General features: G+C 42.1%; 1 protein-coding gene across 4 annotated transcripts; it reads left to right on the forward strand.

Annotated features, from left to right (window-relative positions):
• The first annotated feature begins 508 nt into the window (after positions 1-508).
• On the forward strand, positions 509-18,173 carry LOC106564385 (integral membrane protein DGCR2/IDD). 4 transcript variants are annotated; one of them, XM_014130462.2, is made up of 11 exons: positions 509-838; positions 10,039-10,071; positions 11,555-11,677; positions 13,098-13,184; positions 13,356-13,566; positions 13,679-13,755; positions 13,898-14,080; positions 14,324-14,527; positions 14,762-14,914; positions 15,140-15,376; positions 15,517-18,173. In XM_014130462.2, the coding sequence occupies exons 1-11, from the start codon at positions 757-759 to the stop codon at positions 15,753-15,755; spliced, it is 1,629 nt and encodes a 542-aa protein (XP_013985937.1). In that variant the 5' UTR covers positions 509-756; the 3' UTR covers positions 15,756-18,173. The 4 variants fall into 4 exon arrangements, with proteins under 4 accessions (XP_013985937.1, XP_013985944.1, XP_013985954.1 ...); XM_014130469.2 differs by having other exon boundaries at positions 14,765-14,914; XM_014130479.2 differs by lacking the exon at positions 10,039-10,071.
• Positions 18,174-19,175: the final 1,002 nt, after the last annotated feature.

Raw genomic sequence — 19,175 nt, forward strand, 5'->3', positions numbered from 1 at the left:
TAAACTTTAGACATACGATTACAACATCCGGTCTCAGGGATAGCCAACTCTGGAAATTCCTTTGGTCTTCCACCTTATTTGTGGAACAATCTTTTAAAAGGTTATTACATTTGATGTTCTGGTGCCTTTAGCAATTCATAAAGCTGATTGAGGACCTTATTACTGATCGATGTGGTTTTTTTTTATTATCGTGTTTTTCTTTCTGCTGGCATTTATATTTATACTTTGATGTTTCTATTTTATGTAGTTAATGGCTCATCTGTAAAAGAGACCTTGATCTCTGTATGACTCCCTGATAAAATAAAGGTTAAAAAAAGAACAATTATGCTGTCCGTTAGGTTAAGGTGTAGCATTATTTGCAATGACTCAAAACAAACCGATTAATAGAAAATTAATACTCTATCACTCTGGACACAGGTTACTGTAACACATTTCGCATACAATAACCAATGACTGTATGACAATAACTTTAGAAAACTCCGCCTCCAACCCACCAGCTGATAGGCTTTGTGGCCGTTTGGGATTGTTGTGATGGGAGGACGGAGCCATCTTGTTTTTTTCCGTTCTGGAATACATTGTTGGACAGGCCGAATGAAAAACAGGGCTTAATAATGAGGATGTAGCTCGTTATCTACCATATATTTTCATATTTTTGAATGGCTAGGAACTACCTTTGGCGCTGATAGGTTCGAAGCAAACGTTGGATCTCGGTTTATTTTATTTCTGAGTAGAGGAGTTACTATGAATGGAGGATAAATGTTGCCAAAGGCTGACAGCAGCAGTTACGTCCTTCTCTCTTTGCTCTTCGTCCTCACTTTAACAGACCCACCACGAACAGGTAAGACCGGTGAAATACAATTGGTTGCCAGCTAGCTTGCTTATGTATGTAACGTTATACCCGTGAGCTATGGTAGGCCTAATTGTACGGGAATTTAGCTAGTGTAAATGGCGTTTCTAGCTAGCTTATCCACTGGTCTCAATTTTTTGCCGCTGCCTTTGGTGAACAGACCGCGGTGTGGGCTCACTAGCCCACTACTGCGTAGTTATCTAACGTAAATCATGTTATTTTAAAATGAGTTATATGGCGACATTATTCAATATTGAGTTGTAACTAGTTAGCTATATTTTGCAGTTCCATCGTCGGTATGGTTAACACTTTGCTGGAGAGAACGTTTACAAGTTATAGCTAGCCTGATGAAAGTTTAGCATTAACGCTACTAGTTAGCAGCTTTAGTTAGCTAACGTCGTTAGCTGTAGCTGCGTGAATGTGGGTGCTGCACTTTATTTCCAGAACCCAGTACTAACTAGTCTTGTCACCATACTAGCATTTTGACTTCGATAACAGGTTTAGTATCACAAAACTCGATACCATGGCAAACAATATTAGTCACAGAATCGCGCTTGTAAATTTGCAAACGTTACTGCTCTGGGCCTGATTATCGCTAAATCTCCGAGCTGTTTCCCAAACCCATCGTTAAGTTACTAAAGTTGCACATGAAAACGCTCGTTATTTACCGACCGCCAGTAGAATAACTAGCTTTAGACGCTTTCCCCACCTACCGGGTCACCACAGATCTCTGCTAAACATAAAATCAATATGTTTATCTGTCTCTGACCGCCGATCGTTTTAAGAAGTTGACTACAAAGACAGTTGCCAATGACTTTGCAATTGTTAAAAACAAGCGAATAGTGCTGAGCAGTTAGTGTTTTTTAAATCAGTTCGTTTCGATTATTAAAACATAATCACGTGTTCCGTTTCGATTGGGTTTAAAACAATTAAGTCCAATGATGGTAGTGACCGCCCATTATTGCTTATCACCATTAACCATTTATTTACATTACTTTACATGAATAAAATATTTCTGTTTTGTATATTACTTTTGTTTTATTTAATTACTTTATTTCATTCCAAGTCATCTGATCACGTTTCTGTAGTTCTTCAAAGTAACTAAGGCATACTTTTTTTTTTTTTTTTTACCTTTATTGATGACTGCATTCAGAAAGGTTACATAAGCATATATAATTCAACAATATTGAAATCAGTTTCATTTTCATTCAATTGAGATCTATTTTGCTAATTGTAGGCTGCCTACTGTCTGTCATTTTTACCTCTGTTTTATGATGTGTAACAACACGTGTGCAATGATGTGCCACATCTTTATTTAGTGCATTATTTAAGGGTAAACTAAGCATTAGCATAAGCCGCCTCAAAATTTGCAGCCGTGGTAATATCTTTCTAGGAGCAGACCCATCGTCAGTATTGTGGAATAATTATAATGTTAAGGTAAGATTTGAATGGATAAAGCTGATCTGAGAGCAGCGCTGACTTTCTTTTGTTCCTATCAGTATCGACTGTATGCCTCAACGACGCACGTAGTGAATGTTCTCCCTGCTTGGTGTTTCGGCAAATGCATGTTAACTCTTCGGCCATTGTTGGAACGAGGAATCGTTAAAACAATCGTAAGCCTAAATTCCATCGCTATCGGGAAACTGGGCCCTGTTCAATTGTTGGACATCTTTTGAGTTCAATGGCATTACATTGGAATTTTTTTTACGTCATTTTTCAGACAGCCATTTATGCATTCATGAATCAATTATGCAATCGTACAAAGTCAAATTGATTGTTTTTACCAATCTAACTACATAACAATATGGTAAGCATTTTATTTGAATGGTAAATCTCTATTGATGAACAAGATATAGCCTATCCACAATACCGTTGAATGCATATTCAATAGGAATGCATGCACTGGCTTATTGAGCTTGTTTTGGCTGATTACATGGGGCTACAGATGACAATCAGTTTTCCTTCCATTGGGACAATTAATTGTTATTCTCTAGGCAAGAGGGGGTCGGCGATAATCTTTGGGAGAGAGACCGAATAAGTGAATTCATGTTTTTTTGTTGTCAATCAGCTTTGAAATCAATCAGCATATTTTGTGCTATGGTTTGCATATTATCGCAAAGTACTAAGGTAGTGAATTGATTTTAGCTGTCAGCTAACAAGGAAAGTTGGCATACAAAGCTGGAAGCTACTGGTATCAGTTTACATTTGTGTTCTAGCCTGTGTGGATATTGTTTCGTTAAGTTTGAACATTTTTACACGCCGTGTCGTATTATTCAAGTGTTAACTTCTGTGTAGCATGAGTGAGGAGCTGACATGATGCAGCCCAGACTCCCAGTGAGTGAAGCGGTTCCTCAGGACCGGCTACAGTTAGCAATGAGTAAGTGGAGCAGGAACTGTGAGCTATAGTAAGGGGTCGGCAGCGCTGATAAATGGAGCTTGATCTATGAGACATTTGACACAAGTACTGAAAGTAACACATTTTTCATGATCTAATATCGAAAAGTAGAGAAGTTTCGGTTTACCGTGCAACACTACTAGCTAGCTATACTGAACAAAAATATGATCGCAACATGTAAAGTGTTGGTTTCATGAGCTAAAATAAGATCCCAGAAATTTTCCGTGCGCACAAAAAGCTTATTTCTCTCAAATTTTGTGCACAAATTTGTTTATATCCCTGTTGGTGAGCATTTCTCCCATTTGCCAATATAATCCATCCGCCTAACAGGTGTGGCATATAAAAAAAGCTGCTTAAACAGCATGATCATTACACAGGTGCACCTTGTGCTGGAGATAAAAAGGCCACTAATTTGTCAGTTTGTCACGCAACACAATGCCACAGATGTTTTGAGGGAGCGTGCAGTTGAATGTTTCTTTTTCTACCGTAAGCCGCCTCCAATGTCGTTTTAGAGAATTTGTCTGTACGCCCAACTGGCCTCACAACCGCAGACCATGTGTAACCACGCCAGCCCAGGACCTCCACATCCGGCTTCTTCACCTGCGGAATCGTCTGAGACCAGCCAACCGGACAGCTGATTCATCTTTTTTTTTTAATGCACAGCGATACTATGACAAAATCCTGAGGCTCATTTTTGGGCCATTCATCCACCACCGTCACCTCATGTTTCAGCAAAATGCACAGCCCCAGGTTGCAAGGATCTGAACACAATTCCTGGAAGCTGAAAATGTCCCAGTTCTTCCATGGCCTGCATACTCACCAGACATGTCACCCATTGAGCATGTTTGGGATGCTCTGGAACGACGTGCATGACTGCGTGTTCCAGTTTCCAGCAATATCCAGCAACTTCACACAGCCATTTGAAGAGGAGCGGGACAACATTCTACAGACTACAATCAACAGCCTGATCAACTCTATGCAAAAGTGCTGTGTCGTGCTGCATGAGGCAGATGATGATCACATTAGATACTGAATGGTTTTCTTATCCATGCCCCTATCTTTTTAATTTAAGGTATCTGTGACCAACAGTTGCATATCTGTATTCCCAGTCATGTGAATTCCATAGATAGGAGCCTAATGAATTTATTTCAATTGACTGATTTCCTTATGAACTGTAACTCAGTAAAATCTTTGAAATTGTTGCTTTTTTGTTTTGTGTAATTCGCAAGCTGCATTTCAGCGTGCAAACAGGCATGCAAAGCTAACTTTAGGTTGCTATGTCGCAGGAGCAACACAAGACTGGGCCATCTGCTGTTTTTTGTTAGCTATTGTTTCATTGTCCCAATAAGTAACCTAAAGATAATTTAGACTAGCTATTGTTGCTTATTGCCTTGAAACATTATTTTTGGTCAAAAATATGTGGACAAACCTTCAAATTAGTGGATTTGCTATTTCAGCCACATCTGTTGCTGACCGGTGTATAACATCAAGCACACCGCCATGCACTCTCCATAGACCCAACATTGGCAGTAGAATGGCCTTACTGAAGAGCTCAGAGACTTTCAACGTGGCACCGTCATAGAATGCCACTTTTCCAACAAGTCAGTTCGTCAAATTTCTGCCCTGCTAGAGCTGCCCCGGTCAACTGTAAGTGCTGTTATTGGGAAGTGGAAACATCTAGGAGCAGCAACGGCTCAGCCATGAAGTGGTAGGCCACACAAGCTTACAGAATGGGACCACTGAGTTCTAAAGCGCGTACTGCGCAAAAATTGTCTGTCCTCTGTTGCAAAACTCACTACCCAGTTCCAAACTGCCCCTGTTCGTTGGGAGCTTCATGAAATGGGTTTCCATGGCCGAGCAGCTGCACACAAGCCTAAGTTCACCATGTGCAATGCCAAGCGTCGGCTAGAGTGGTGTAAAGCTTGCCGCCGTTGGACTCTTGGAGCAGTGGAAACGCGTTCTCTGGAGTGATGAATCGCGCTTCACCATCTGGCAGTCCGACGGACAAATCTGGATTTGGCGCATGCCAGGAGAATTCTACTTGGCCGACTGCATAGTGCCAACTGTAGAGTTTGGAGGAGGAAGAACGGTCTGGGGCTGTTTATGGTTTGGGCTAGGCCCCTAAGTTCCAGTGCAGGGAAATCTTAACGCTACAGCATACAATGACATTGTAGACAGTTCTGTGCTTCTTGCTTTGTGGCAACTGTGTGGGGAATGCCCTTTCCTGTTTCAGCATGACAATGCCCCCTTGCACAAAGTAAGGTCCATACAGAAATGGTTTGTTGATGGTGTGGAAGAAATTGATTGGCCTGCAGAGCCCTGACCTGAACACCTTTGTGATGAATTTGAACGTTGACTGCGAGCCAGGCTTAATCGCCCATTTTCAGTGCCCGACCTCACAAATGCTCTTGTGGCTGAATGGAAGCAAGTCCCCGCAGCAATGTTCCAACATCTAGTGGAAAGCCTTCCCAGGAGAGTGGAGGCTTTTATAGCAGCAAAGGGGGGACCAACTTCATATTAATGCCCATGGTTTTGGAATATCAGGTGTCCAAACACTTTTGTCCAAGTAGTGTATTTGTCTAACCTCATAAACCATCACCTGTTAAACTGCAAGTGGTGGAAGAACCTATTATTGACTTAACCTCAAGGTTTTAATTCGGGGGCTGGGTGAGAGCTTGATAGGGAAGGACATTCAACAAGCATGGCACTTACACAAATAACTGATTGGCTGAGCGAAATTGATAAAGATTGTTGGATCTGTTTTGTTAGACTTCAGTACTGCTTTTACGACATTATCAATCATTGTCTGTGTTATGGCTTTACACCCCCCTGCTATATTGTGGATAGAGTTGCCTGTCTAACAGAACTCAGAGGGTGTTCTTTTTAATGGAAGCCTCTAACATAATCCAGGTAGAATCAGGAATTCCCCAGGGCAGCTGTCTAGGCCCCTTACAAATTTCAGTCTTTACTAATGAATTACCACTGGCTTTAAGTAAAGCCAGTGTCTATGTGCATAGTGTTGAGTCATTCGCATACATCAGCTACTGTAGCGAGTGAAATCACTGCAAGACTTAACAAAGAGCTGCAGTTAGTTTCAGAATGGGTGGCAAGGAATAAGTTAATCCTAAATATTTCAAAAACTAAAAGCATTGTATTTGGGACACATTCACTAAACCTCAACTAAATCTTGTAATAAATGTGGAATTTGAGCAGGTTGAGGTGACTAAACTGCTTGGAGTAACTCTGGATTGTAAACTGTCATGGTCAAAACATTTTGATACTTCTCCCCATCTTAGCTACTGTTGTATGTCCATAATAAAGCGGTGCTCTGCCTTCTTAACAACACTATCAACAAGGCAGGTCCTACAGGTTCTAGTTCTGTCGCACCAGTCGTGTGGTCAGGTACCACAGAGAGACCTCTGAAAATTACAATTGGCTCAGAACAGGGCAGCATGGCTGGCACTTAAATGTACACGGAGTAGAGGTCGACCGACTATGATTTTTCAACACCGATACCGATTATTGGAGGACCAAAAAAAGCCGATGCCGGTTTTTCTATTTATTTATTTGTAATACATTTTAGTCATTTTAGCAGACGCTCTTATCCAGAGCGACTTGCAGTAGTGAATGCATACATTTAATTTCATACATTTTTTTTTTCTTCTCCGTACTGGCCCCCCGTGGGAATCGAACCCACAACCCTGGCGTTGCAAACACCATGCTCTACCAACTGAGCCACAGGGAAGACCTGTGGCTCAATGACAATTACAACAATACTGAATGAACACTTATTTTAACTTATTATAATACATCAATAAAATCAATTTAGCCTCAAATAAATAATGAAACATGTTCAATTTGGTTTAAATAATGCAAAAATAAAGTGTTGGAGAAGAAAGAAAAAGGGCATTATGTGCCATGTAAGAAAGCTAACGTTTAAATGCCTTGCTCAGATCATGGGAACATATGAAAGCTGGTGGTTCCTTTCAACATGAGTCTTCAATATTCCCAGGTAAGAAGTTTTAGGTTGTAGTTATTATTGGAATTATAGGACTATTTCTCTCTATACGATTTGTATTTCATATACCTTTGACTATTGGATGTTCTTATAGGCACTTTAGTATTGCCAGTGTAACAGTATAGCTATCGTCCCTCTCCTCGCTCCTACCTGGGCTTGAACCAGGAACACATCGCCAAAAGCCACCCTCGAAGCAGCGTTACCCATGTAGAGCAAGGGGAAACAACTACTCCAAGTCTCAGAGCGAGTGACGTTTGAAACGCTATTGGCGCTCACCCGGCTAACTAGCTAGCCATTTCACATCGGTTACACCAGCCTCATCTTGGGAGTTGACAGGCTTGAAGTCATAAACAGTGCAATGCATTGCGAAGGGCTGCTGGCAAAACGCACGAAAGTGCTATTTTCAATGAATGCTTACGAGCCTGCTGCTGCCTACCATCGCTCAGTCAGACTGCTCTATCAAATCATAGACTTAATTATAACATAATAACACACAGAAATACGAGCCTTAGGTCATTAATATGGTCGAATCCAGAAACTATCATCTCGAAAACAAAAGGTTATTCCTGTTACATTGCACAACCTTCAATGTTATGTCATAATTACATAAAATTATGGCAGATTAGTTCGCAACGAGCCAGGCGGCCCAAACTGTTGCATATACCCTGACTGCGTGCAATGATTGCAAAATAACACAATTTCACCTGGTTAATATTGCCTGCTAACCTGGATTTCCTTTAGCTAAATATGCAGTTTTAAAAATATATACTTCTGTGTATTGATTTTAAGAAAGGCATTGATGTTTATGGTTAGGTACAGTCGTGCAACGATTGTGCTTTTTTCGCAAATGCGCTTTTGTTAAATCATCCCCCATTTGGCGAAGTTGGCTGTCTTTGTTAGGAAGAAATAGTCTTCACAGTTCGCAACGAGCCAGGTGGCCCAAACTGCTGCATATACCCTGACTTTGTTTGCAAGAGAAGTGACACATTTTCCCTAGTTAAAATAAATTCATGTTAGCAGGCAATATTAACTAAATATGCAGGTTTAAAAATATATACTTGTGTATTGATTTTAAGAAAGGCATTGATGTTTATGGTTGGAGCAACGTATACCTAAGCAATTATATGCAACGCAGGACAGGCTAGATAACTACACATGGTTGATGATATTACTAGTTTAACTAGTGATTGATTGTTTTTATAAGATAAGTTTATAAAAAACAATCATAAGTTTAATGCTAGCTAGCAACTTACCTTGGCTTCTTACTGCATTCGCGTAACAGGCAGGCTCCTCGTGGAGTGCAATGTAAAGCAGGTGGTTAGAGCGTTGGACTAGTTAACCGTAAGGTTGCAAGATTGAATCCCTGAGCTGACAAGGTAAAAATCTGTCGTTCTGCCCCTGAACAAGGCAGTTAACCCACCGTTCCTAGGCCGTCATTGAAAATAAGAATGTGTTCTTAACTGACTTGCCTAGTTAAATAAAGGTAAAAAAAAAAAATTGGCCAAATCGGCGTCCAAAAATACCGATTTCCGATTGTTATGAAAACTTGAAATTGGCCCTAATTAATTGGCCATTCCGATTAATCGGTCGACCTCTAACACGGAGAGCTAATATTACTAGTATGCATGTAAATCTCATAGCTCAAAGTGGAGGAGAGATTGACATGCTGAATGCACCGAGGTGTCTGTTTAAATTACTTGCACACAGCTTGGACACCCATGCATACCCCACAAGACATGCCACCAGAGGTCTCTTCAATCAATAAAATGTATTTAGAAAGCCCTTCTTACATCAGCTGATGTCACAAAGTGCTGTACAGAAACCCAGCCTAAAACCCCAAACCGCAAGCATTGCAGGTGTAGAAGTACATTGGCGAGGAAATTCCCTAGAAAGGCCAGAACCTAGGAAGAAAGCCTGGTTCCTCTCTAGATATGAGGGTTGGCTAGTCCTCTTCTGGCTGTGCCGGGTAGAAATTATAACAAGTCCAGAACAGACTATGGGAGGCGCACAGTACTACATAGAGCCATGGCTACATGGAACTCTATTCCACATCGGGTAACTGATGCAAGCAGTAGAATCGGATTGTAAAAAAAAAAAAAACTGATAAAAATACACCTTATGGAACAGCAGGGACTTTGAGACGCACACATGATAAAACACGCACTCTACACACGTGCACATGGATGTTGTATTGTAAATATGGGATAGTTGAGTAGTGGCCTGTGGGAACACTAAATGTATTGGGTAAAGTGTTATGAAATGTAATATATAACTGCCTTAATCTTGCTGGATCCCAGGAAGAGTAGCTGCTGCCTTGGCAGCTAATTGGGGCCTTTAATAAATACAAACACGGGTGGTTTTGGCCGACTTGCTTAGTTGTGAATAGGCTAGGCTACATTATTTTTATATATATATACATACATACATACATACATACATACATACATACATACACACACACACAATGTATGGCTTTATTGGAAGAGTGGGTGGTCCTGGTGACTTTTGGGTCAACCCAATCATCAAAATAACAGATGGTTAAATACCCAGAGTTTCCTTGGTTACATTGATCTTTGCTCAGCAATGGTATCTAGTGAGTGCGACGTGAAATACCAATGACATTTTCTGTAAAACGTTTTTCCACATGTTGTCATTTCTCTGTCATCATACAGTTCACTCCAAACTTTTCCCTTCCCTTTGTGGTGGAACATTCCAAACTGGGAATTTTGAGATTCAACGGGTTAGTTCATCAGAAATTGCTTTTTTGTTTTGTTTCAGGTCCACGGCTAGCTCTGGCAAGATTATTGTCAGGTAAGCAGCATCTCCTCTTAGTGCAGTGGATGTATAGGTCTGCCAGGCTCCAGCTATTTGGGTTACTCATCTCGATCCTCAGCTTGTGCCTCTGTTGAATTTTCCCATTCACAGCAGTGCTTTGTTTTTCCATTGAACTCAGATATTTACTCTTTTATTTTTTATTTTTTATGCATTCAACTCCTTTAACAATATTGAACTACCTTCAAAGTATCCAGTTTGATTGTCTAGAAGCCAGGCCTATATCTGCTCAGGGCCATAGTGAGAAGAGTTCTAACTGCTTTAGAAAGCTAGGCCTAATACCTTCTCACAGGATAACCCCTGATGCTGTGGCACGTCTCATGTTAATCACACATGGCACAGAGACGCTGACCCACTTAACTCTGCTTCTCTGTTACTAAGGAATATACAGAACTACCAAAATAAAGGAAACGCCAACAAGTGTCTTTAATAGGGCGTTGAGCCACCAGAACCGCTTCAGTGTGCAATGGCATAGATTTGAAGTGTGTGGAACTCTATTGGAGGGATGCAACACCATACTTCCACAAGCATTTGGTGTTTTGTTGATGTTGGAAAACGATCCCAGACGCTCCAGAATCTCCCATAAGTGTTAAATTGGGTTGAGATCTGATGACTGAGACACGCACACCCTTTAAACCCCCTATGCTCCTTTGTGATCCCTCTCTTCTAGCCATTGTAGCCAAATTTAATGGGCAATTGGGCATTCTTATACATGACCCTAAGAATGATGGAATGTTAATTGCTTAATTAACTCAGGAACCACACCTGTGTGGAAGCACCTGCTTTCAAAATACTTTGTATCCCTCATTTATTTTATTTTGGCACTTACCTTTATTTTAGTGTCTAGCCATAAATGTATATAGTAGGCCTATGTCTCGTCTTAGGCTATACATTTTTTGTTTATAGAGGCCTATTTTAGGTAATTGTTATGCCCTGATACATGTCCCTCATTTCTCCTGTTTCTCATATTTTAGTTTCTAAGCACAGTTCTCAATAGCACTCACAATGATGACCCCTGTTTGCTTCTAGTTATACGGATTTATCTTGTTTAATAGCTAGTATCTGCTCTGATTTTTATTTTAACCACCAGACCTGAATTGAACTCCGTCAGAATACTTGAGAGATTGCTGCATAACTGAATTCCAATAAATATTTTGTTTTTCCCTTGATGCTTTCTTTTTATTAATTTTGTTTCCCAGAAACCGTTCATTATTTTAAGCATCGGTTGCATTGTTAATGTAATGTTTATGATAAATGGTGAAACCTTAATTCTTATTTATCACTAGACAGGGGCAGGTGTCTAAGTAATGATCCTAAAAGCTGGAAATGCTCAGTCTTCTATAGACTTGTGTTTTTATAGTTGGTAAGCAAAACTGAGAGACCAAGAGCTGTGTTGCAGTGGCCATGTCAAAACTACTGGGGGCGCTGTGTGATGTTAGCCTCCCTCTGTGCTGTGTTTCAGAGCTGCGCTGCAGCCCTGGGCAGTTTGCCTGCCTCAGTGGGAAGATGCAATGCATCCCCTTGTCCTGGCAGTGTGACGGCTGGACTGCTTGTGAGGACAAGAGCGATGAGTTGGACTGCCCCCGTGAGTAACACCTCTTCAACCCTGTACCTAGACCTCATCCTGAACTCTAGTCCCCCTCCCTAACAATCATGATACTCTATGTCCATTTATATTGTGTTGCATGCTCCAAAGTGAAGGACAGAGAATTCTTACATTCCCCACAATACTATAAGGCTCATCTTGAACAGCAGTCAGAGCAGCTCTAGATTTCTTAGAAAACAACTTTCTAAATGTCATGGGAACCAACAAACTCATACGTGCATATGTTTTGTTAACGTCTTTCATTTAGAGCTTTGTTTTTTGATCAGTTTTGGGGAGATCAAATAAAAAAACTTCACATGCGCCAAATACAACAGGTGTAGACCACTGTGAAATGCTTACTTACGAGCCCTTTCCCAACAATACAAAACATGTAAAAAAAAGAATTTGCAAACAAGTAGAAGTTACACAATAAATAAGGCCAAATACAAGGGGTACCAGTACCGAGTCAATGTGCAGGGCTATGAGGTAGATGTAATATGTACATGTAGGTAGGGGTTAAAGTGACTATGCATTTAGGATAGATTAACAGAGTAACAGCAGTGTATGTGGAGTGTGAGCATGTGGGTAGGGTCCAGTGAGTGAGCATAGTCCGTGTAAGAGTCGGTGCAAAAAAGGGTATTAAGTCTGGTTAACCATTTTGATTAACTGTTCAGCAGTCTTATGGCTTGGGGGTTGAAGCTATTCAGGTGCCTTTTGGTCCTAGACTTGGTGCTCCGGTACAGCTTTTTGTGTGGTAGCAGAGAGAACGGTCTATGACGGGTGGCTGGGCTCTTTGCCAATTTTTCCGGGCCTTCCTCTGTCACCGCCTGGTATAGAGGTCCTGGATGGCAGGGAGCTCAGCCCCAGTGATGTACTGGGCCGTCCGCACCACCCTCTGTAACGCCTTGCAATCGAGGACTGTGCAGTTGCCATACCAAGCTGTGATGCAGCAAGCTAAGATGCTTTCAATGGTGCAGCTGTAGAACTTTAATGTGGTTAGATATTGCAGTAGTAAGCGATAGAAGGAAATCCTATTGTTTCCGCTACTTAATTCCTGAACTAGCACTGATCGCTGGCTGCATTATAGGAATTCTGGGAAGGATTTGGTACACACACAGCATCTGACCTCCATAACACGGCCATCTTGTTTCATCTGGACTGTGTGCATATTACATTATTTGATAAATTGTAGCAAAAGCAGTCAACATTTGACTATTTCTTGTCACGAGAAATAACTAATGTTGATGACCTGTGACTGGGCTAAAGGCAGTTTCTCCATCCCCTAATAAGAAGTTCCTTGAGTCCAAACGAAGCTGTCTTCAGAAGGTTTTTTTATGATCTTCAGCCAGTAGCCACTACATTCCTTTTATTGAAACACTGCTTACTCTGGTATCTCTCTCTCTCGGATCCTCCCTTACAGCCATGAAGGATGAGACGTTTCACTTTGCCAATGAGTTTGACCAAGTGGAAGATGTCATCGGTGTGGCCCAGCCTATGCGCTTTAACAGTAAGACCCCACCTAACTACCTCCATCAGTCATTCACTCAGTACTCATCTAAGATGAGCTAGAGAGATTTTAAAACAATATCTAAACTACTGGAAGTGTTGCTAAAAGAACAGATGGAAAGCTTTGTTACTGGACACTGGAGGAGCGCTAAAGCACCTTTCCCCTCCACAGAGAAGTGCCCAAGTGGGTGGCATCACTACGAGAAGACAGCCAGCTGCTACAAAGTATACCTGAGGAACGAGAACTACTGGCAAGCTGTGGACACATGCCAGAAAGTCAATGGCTCGTTGGCGACTTTTGTTACCAACGAGGAACTGCAGTTCATCCTCAAGATCGAGGTGGATTTCGACGAGAAAGTGTGCGAGCGCAGAGACCAGTGCAAGTGAGTATGTGTTTGCTAAGGATGGGTTACATGACGTGATATAGTGTTGATCTGAAGGCTGATGCTTTACTCTCCCATAGTCATTATTTCATCCAATTTCTCTCTGATTCAGGTTCTGGGTGGGTTACCAGTATGTCATAACCAATCGGAACCATTCACTGGAGGGCCGTTGGGAGGTGGCTTATAAAGGTGGGTGCAGTTAATATGAATGAAAATAGGCAAAATGGCGCAGTTGAACTCAAGGAGCACTCATTGTCATGCTCAAACAACCAAACCAATGAACCTGTATTTGGTTTAGGTTCATCTTGTTCCCTTCTCTGTTCCTCTTCAGGGTCGATGCAGGTGTTCCTCCCCCCGGAGGGCCTGACTAAATTTGGAGAGGCATCTCCCACTCAGGACAACGTATTCTGTGCCCAGCTGCAGCGCTTCCAGATCAAGAGCATGAACGAGCGCGGCCTTCACAGCTGGCATGCCGAGAACTGCTACAAGAAGTTCCCTTTCCTGTGCAAGAGGAGTATGTCTGCTCTTATTAAAACCCAATGACCTTTGCAGCTTCACAGGAGATCAAAGTAGCTTGATTGTAACAAGTGTAGATGCTCAGTGGAAATCTGGTTGTTTGAGTCATAATTCTGTATCAAAAATATTGTGTGCTGTAATGCGTGCTGTAATGCGTATGTAAATTAGGGAAGTCCAGCATCCTCTGTAGGTATAGTTTTTGTTTGGTTCTGGTTGTAAACCTTTGATTTAATTTTAACAGGGCAGACATGTGTGGACATAAAGGACCAGGTGGTGACTGAGGGGTACTACTTCACGCCTAAGGGGGAAGACCCGTGCCTGAGCTGCACATGTCACGACGGCGAGCCAGAGATGTGTGTGGCTGCACTGTGTAATCGGCCGGAGGGCTGCAAGCACTTCGGCAAGGACCCCAAGGAGTGCTGCAAGTTCACCTGCCTGGACCCAGGTACTGCCTAAATACTCACACAATTCCCTATTTAATTATTTAAAAAAAAAATAAACTATGGATGTTTGAATGTCCCACAAGGTGGCGCTCTTAACACATCTCACTTGTCATGTGCCTCAATGTTTGTCCCTGTAGTTTCAGAAGATGGAAGTAAAAGGACAAAAGTTGAGAAACGGTTGTAATAAAATTAAGGACATTTGAATTGTATTAAAATGTGGACACTCTGTCTTTCAGAAGGCAGCAACCTGTTTGACTCCATGGCCAGTGGGATGCGTCTGATCGTCAGCTGTGTCTCTTCCTTCCTCATCCTCTCTCTGCTGCTGTTCATGGTGCACAGGCTCCGGCAGCGACGACGCGAGCGCATCGAAACACTCATTGGAGGAAACCGTAAGCAGCATATAATCGCACTCATACGAACAACGTATGTCACCAAGCTCACTGCCATCCCTTGAAAAAACAGCCCTTTTTGGCTTTTTAACAAACCCGGAACACCTCTCCTAGCTAGCCTGTATTAGTCTCGGGTACTTCAGTGTATTCACATTTTATTTTGTGAGTATCCGTCTACATTGGTTTCAATTAGTGGAAATGTTGTCTCCTTCTCTCTATCCTCAGTGCATCATTTCAACCTTGGGCGACGAGTCCCAGGCTTTGACTATGGCCCAGATGCTTTTGGCACTGGTCTCACTCCCCTGCACCTCTCTGATGATGGAGAGGGAGGTGCATTTCATTTCCAGGAACCTCCCCCACCCTACGCTGCCTACAAATACCCAGACATCCAGCACCCAGACGACCCCCCTCCTCCCTACGAAGCCTCCTTCAACCCCGACAGCTTTCTCTATATGGACCTGGGTAGGCCTAAAATAACTTATGGACCACCCTGTTGTTACTGTGATTTACTCACTTCCTGTGATAGAACAGTTGTGATTATTATTAGATACAATGTTAAGTATCTAGCTGTTTCTGAACCCTGTCCTCACTGTTCTCCACAGCACGCCATGGAGTTCAGATGATCCCAAGTCAGATGAGGGATGTGGTAGATGCCATGACAGATGCCCCAGCCCCACCTGTCCCCGAGCCAGACTCTGTGCCATTGTCCTCCCAGGAGCGGGAGGACTCCATCGACAGCAGTACCCTCCTGGTTGAGCCTGACACCCCCACTGACGGCCACGCCCCTGACTCCATGCCTGCAGACTGCAGCAGCAGCTCATCCCTCAGCACCATGGTATAGGACTGAGATGAGGGGGAGGGGAACTGCTACGTCTGGACCCACAGATTGAGAGAGGTGGACAGTGTCAGACGAGTCCATCATATGGAGGGTGGACTGGAGCGGACTGGTCCATTAGTTAGAGGAGAGGGTGAGAAGAGACTGGAATGGCAATAGATAGAGGGTAGAGACTATCAGGATGGATTGAGGGACCAGTCTACTCCTTGAGGTGTGCAGCGGTGAGGAGAATCGGACTGGTGTGTTTCTTAAACAGGTGAACTGAAATCGGTCGGGTGTCTGTCAGTTGAACTTGGAGAAAATGGTGTGAAGCAGACCACTTTACTACAGGTGAACACAGACCGGTGAAGAAGGATCTTGACGACTGATTATTCTGTACAGAGAACTAACAGCACTACACCGGGCCGAGGAGGTTGAGTTTCCACTTCTACTTTTCATTGGACAAAGCTTTTCAATTGTATTGTTTGAGCTTGATGCTCCAGATTGCCCCTGATGTAAGTACTCCCTCAGGCATTACAGCAGGTAATAATGGAGGGGGTAGATGGCTTCCGTCCTTTTGCTTATATCCTGGAGGCAGAGCTTGGATTGTCATTTGTTGGACTTAGAGAGCATCACACACAACTCGAAGCATCGAATGCTTCTGCTCTCCCTCCCTACTAGATATCCAAGTCTCCTCCATGAATGAAATGCATTATTTTTCCATCACAAGCACCGCCTCCGAACTGGGATTTCTGCGCTCTCCAATCAATCTGATATGCTAAGACGTCTTCCAGATTGATGGCACACATTTGAATAGGAAAATGAAAGGTTCTGCTACAAAAGGTTTTTTTAACCTTGCAAAAATCTTTAGGTACGGTTAGTGTTAGCTCCAACTAACACACTGCTATTACTTTGTTTTCCGAGGTAAATGCTACAACTTTTCAAATAGTCTTGCTACAGTATTGAATTTCATTTTATGAGTTCTAATTGAAGTAGGTTGAGTATTGTGCCCTTTTCTTGGGTAAGAAGTAGGCTGTGACTTGTTTGTTGTGGGATCTGAACATTGATGATGGGTCCCCCCACCTTAGTCAATGAGTTCACCTCATGAAAGAGAATGTCAATGAATGGTGAATGACGGTTTGCTTTTCAGTTGTAGCTCCTAGCGATGTGTAAGGGTAACTTACCATTTTATACCCCCTCGTGAAATTTGTAAAAGTAAACTTCTTACACTAAAAAAGTGTTCTCATGAAATGATATTAACAATTAATACTAAATGAATTCTGTCTTCAACTGTCTCTACGTATGTGTGAGGGTTTATGTACACATTCATCAATTCTCATTTTTGAAAGCCATTGGATCTGCTGTATTTCTTTTCTTACCAATGTACATTGTCATGTCAGTGTATTTAAGATTCACACTATAACATGACATTGGGGATTTACCTGTTTAGGTTTTAGTAGTAGCCTATATGGGATTGAGTGGTCAACCCCCTTTCTTCTGTTTCATGATGACGGACAGGAAAGTCTAACGCAGTAGTGAAAAAGCTACTAGGAAAACCACAATTTGTCCCCATTATGACAATCATTCTATACACTCCTGATGTGTATATACTGTAGACCTGTGTGAGCCATGTTGCTTGTTCACCTGTGGCATTGAATGGTCATCGGAGTAGGAAGGCTACAATGCCAGGCCTATGAAAGCACAAAGGCCCCTATGATGATTTTGGAGTCAGTTTAGTTCAAGCCCTTACCAGCCAGGATCTGCATAGCATGGTCATCTATATGGCTTTAGTCTATCACCAGCAGCAATGAAATGGTTGAAGATATATCTTGAGAATTGCAGCTTTGTGTTTTATGTATGGTTGTATGTAGCATTTCCTTTTTTCTCTCTTTGGTAGGTCTCAAGTTGTTTTGTATTACTTTTATTCTATTTTTTAGCATAGACAATCCTTCTGTGGATTATCCAAGGAAATCATGTCTTGAATTGTTAAAAAAATAAACTTTGGTGTGTGCATGCATGTTTGGGGGTCAGATCTCAATATTTGGTTTGAGTGTGTTTTCAGCTTGTTTTAGGGCCTATAGTGCATGTTTTAGTCTTTAGGCATGCTGAGATTTCCAACAGATTTTATCATTTAAACAAAGTTCTGCTCATCTTTGCCCAGGCTTAGCTCAGAGGCTTGCCTACAGGTTGATATAGATGAATGCATTGGAACCCCTGCTCCAACCCCAACTGCTGTATTTAAACTGTAGTTGATTTTGTTATCGACATGTTCAATGAGTTAGAACATGTAAAATGCAACCGTTGATACATTTAATTGTATTCTCTTTAATTTCATAGCTTTTAAATTGTAAAATTTTTGTTGCTTATTTTGCAGGGTGCTTTTATGTATTTTTCTGAGGTAGATGTACATCTAACCAAATGCCAAATAAATTGTATCATGAAGGACAGATGCCTGTTGTCTCAATTCGGGTAAGGACCCAGGGAAGGTTAAGCCTGTAGTTTTAGCAGAGAACTTGAGACCGATGGTTGACTGCGCACTTGACTGCAGTGGGTGAATAGGGCTACCTGCTTCTGCCCTTGACTTTTTCCACATTTTGTTACGTTACAGCCTTATTCTAAAATTGATTAAATTGTCCCCCCACCCCCTCAATCTACATACAATACCCCATAATGACAAAGCAAAAACAGGATTTGTATATTTTTTTTCTATCACATTTACGTAAGTATTCAGACCCTTTACTCGGTACTTTGTTGAAGCACCTTTGGCATCGATTACAGCCTTGAGTTTTCTTGTGTATGACGCTACAAGCTTGACAAACCTGTATTTGGGGAGGTTCTCCCATTCTTCTCTGCAGATCCTTTCAAGGTCTGTCAGGTTGGATGGGGAGCGTTGCTGCACAGCTATTTTCAGGTCTCCAGAGATGTTTGATTGGATTAATGTCCTGGCTCTGGAGTGGCTTCCGTCTGGCTACTCTACCATAAAGCCTGATTGGTGGAGTGCTGCAGAGATGGTTGTCCTTCTGGAAGGTTCTCCCATCTCCACAGAGGAACTCTAGAGCTCTGTCAGAGTGACCATCGGTTATTGGTCACCTCCCTGACCAAGGCCTTTCTCTCCCCCCCCCATTGCTCAGTTTGGCCGGGCAGCCAGCTCCAGCAAGAGTCTTGATGGTTCCAAACTCCTTCCATTTAAGAATGATGGCGGCCACTGTGTTCTTCGTGACCAATGCTGCATAATTATTTTGGGACCCTTCCCCAGATCTGTGCCTCGACACAATCCTGTCTGAGCTCTACGGACAATTCCTTCGACCTCATGGCTTGGTTTTTGCTCTAACATGCACTGTCAACTGCGGGACCTTATATAGACAGATGTGTGCCTTTCTAAATCATGTCCAATCAATAGAATTTACCACAAGTGGACTCCAAGTTGTAGAAACATCTCACGGACAA

Source organism: Salmo salar, chromosome ssa01, assembly GCF_905237065.1.
Source record: "Salmo salar chromosome ssa01, Ssal_v3.1, whole genome shotgun sequence".
Lineage (NCBI taxonomy): Eukaryota > Metazoa > Chordata > Actinopteri > Salmoniformes > Salmonidae > Salmo > Salmo salar.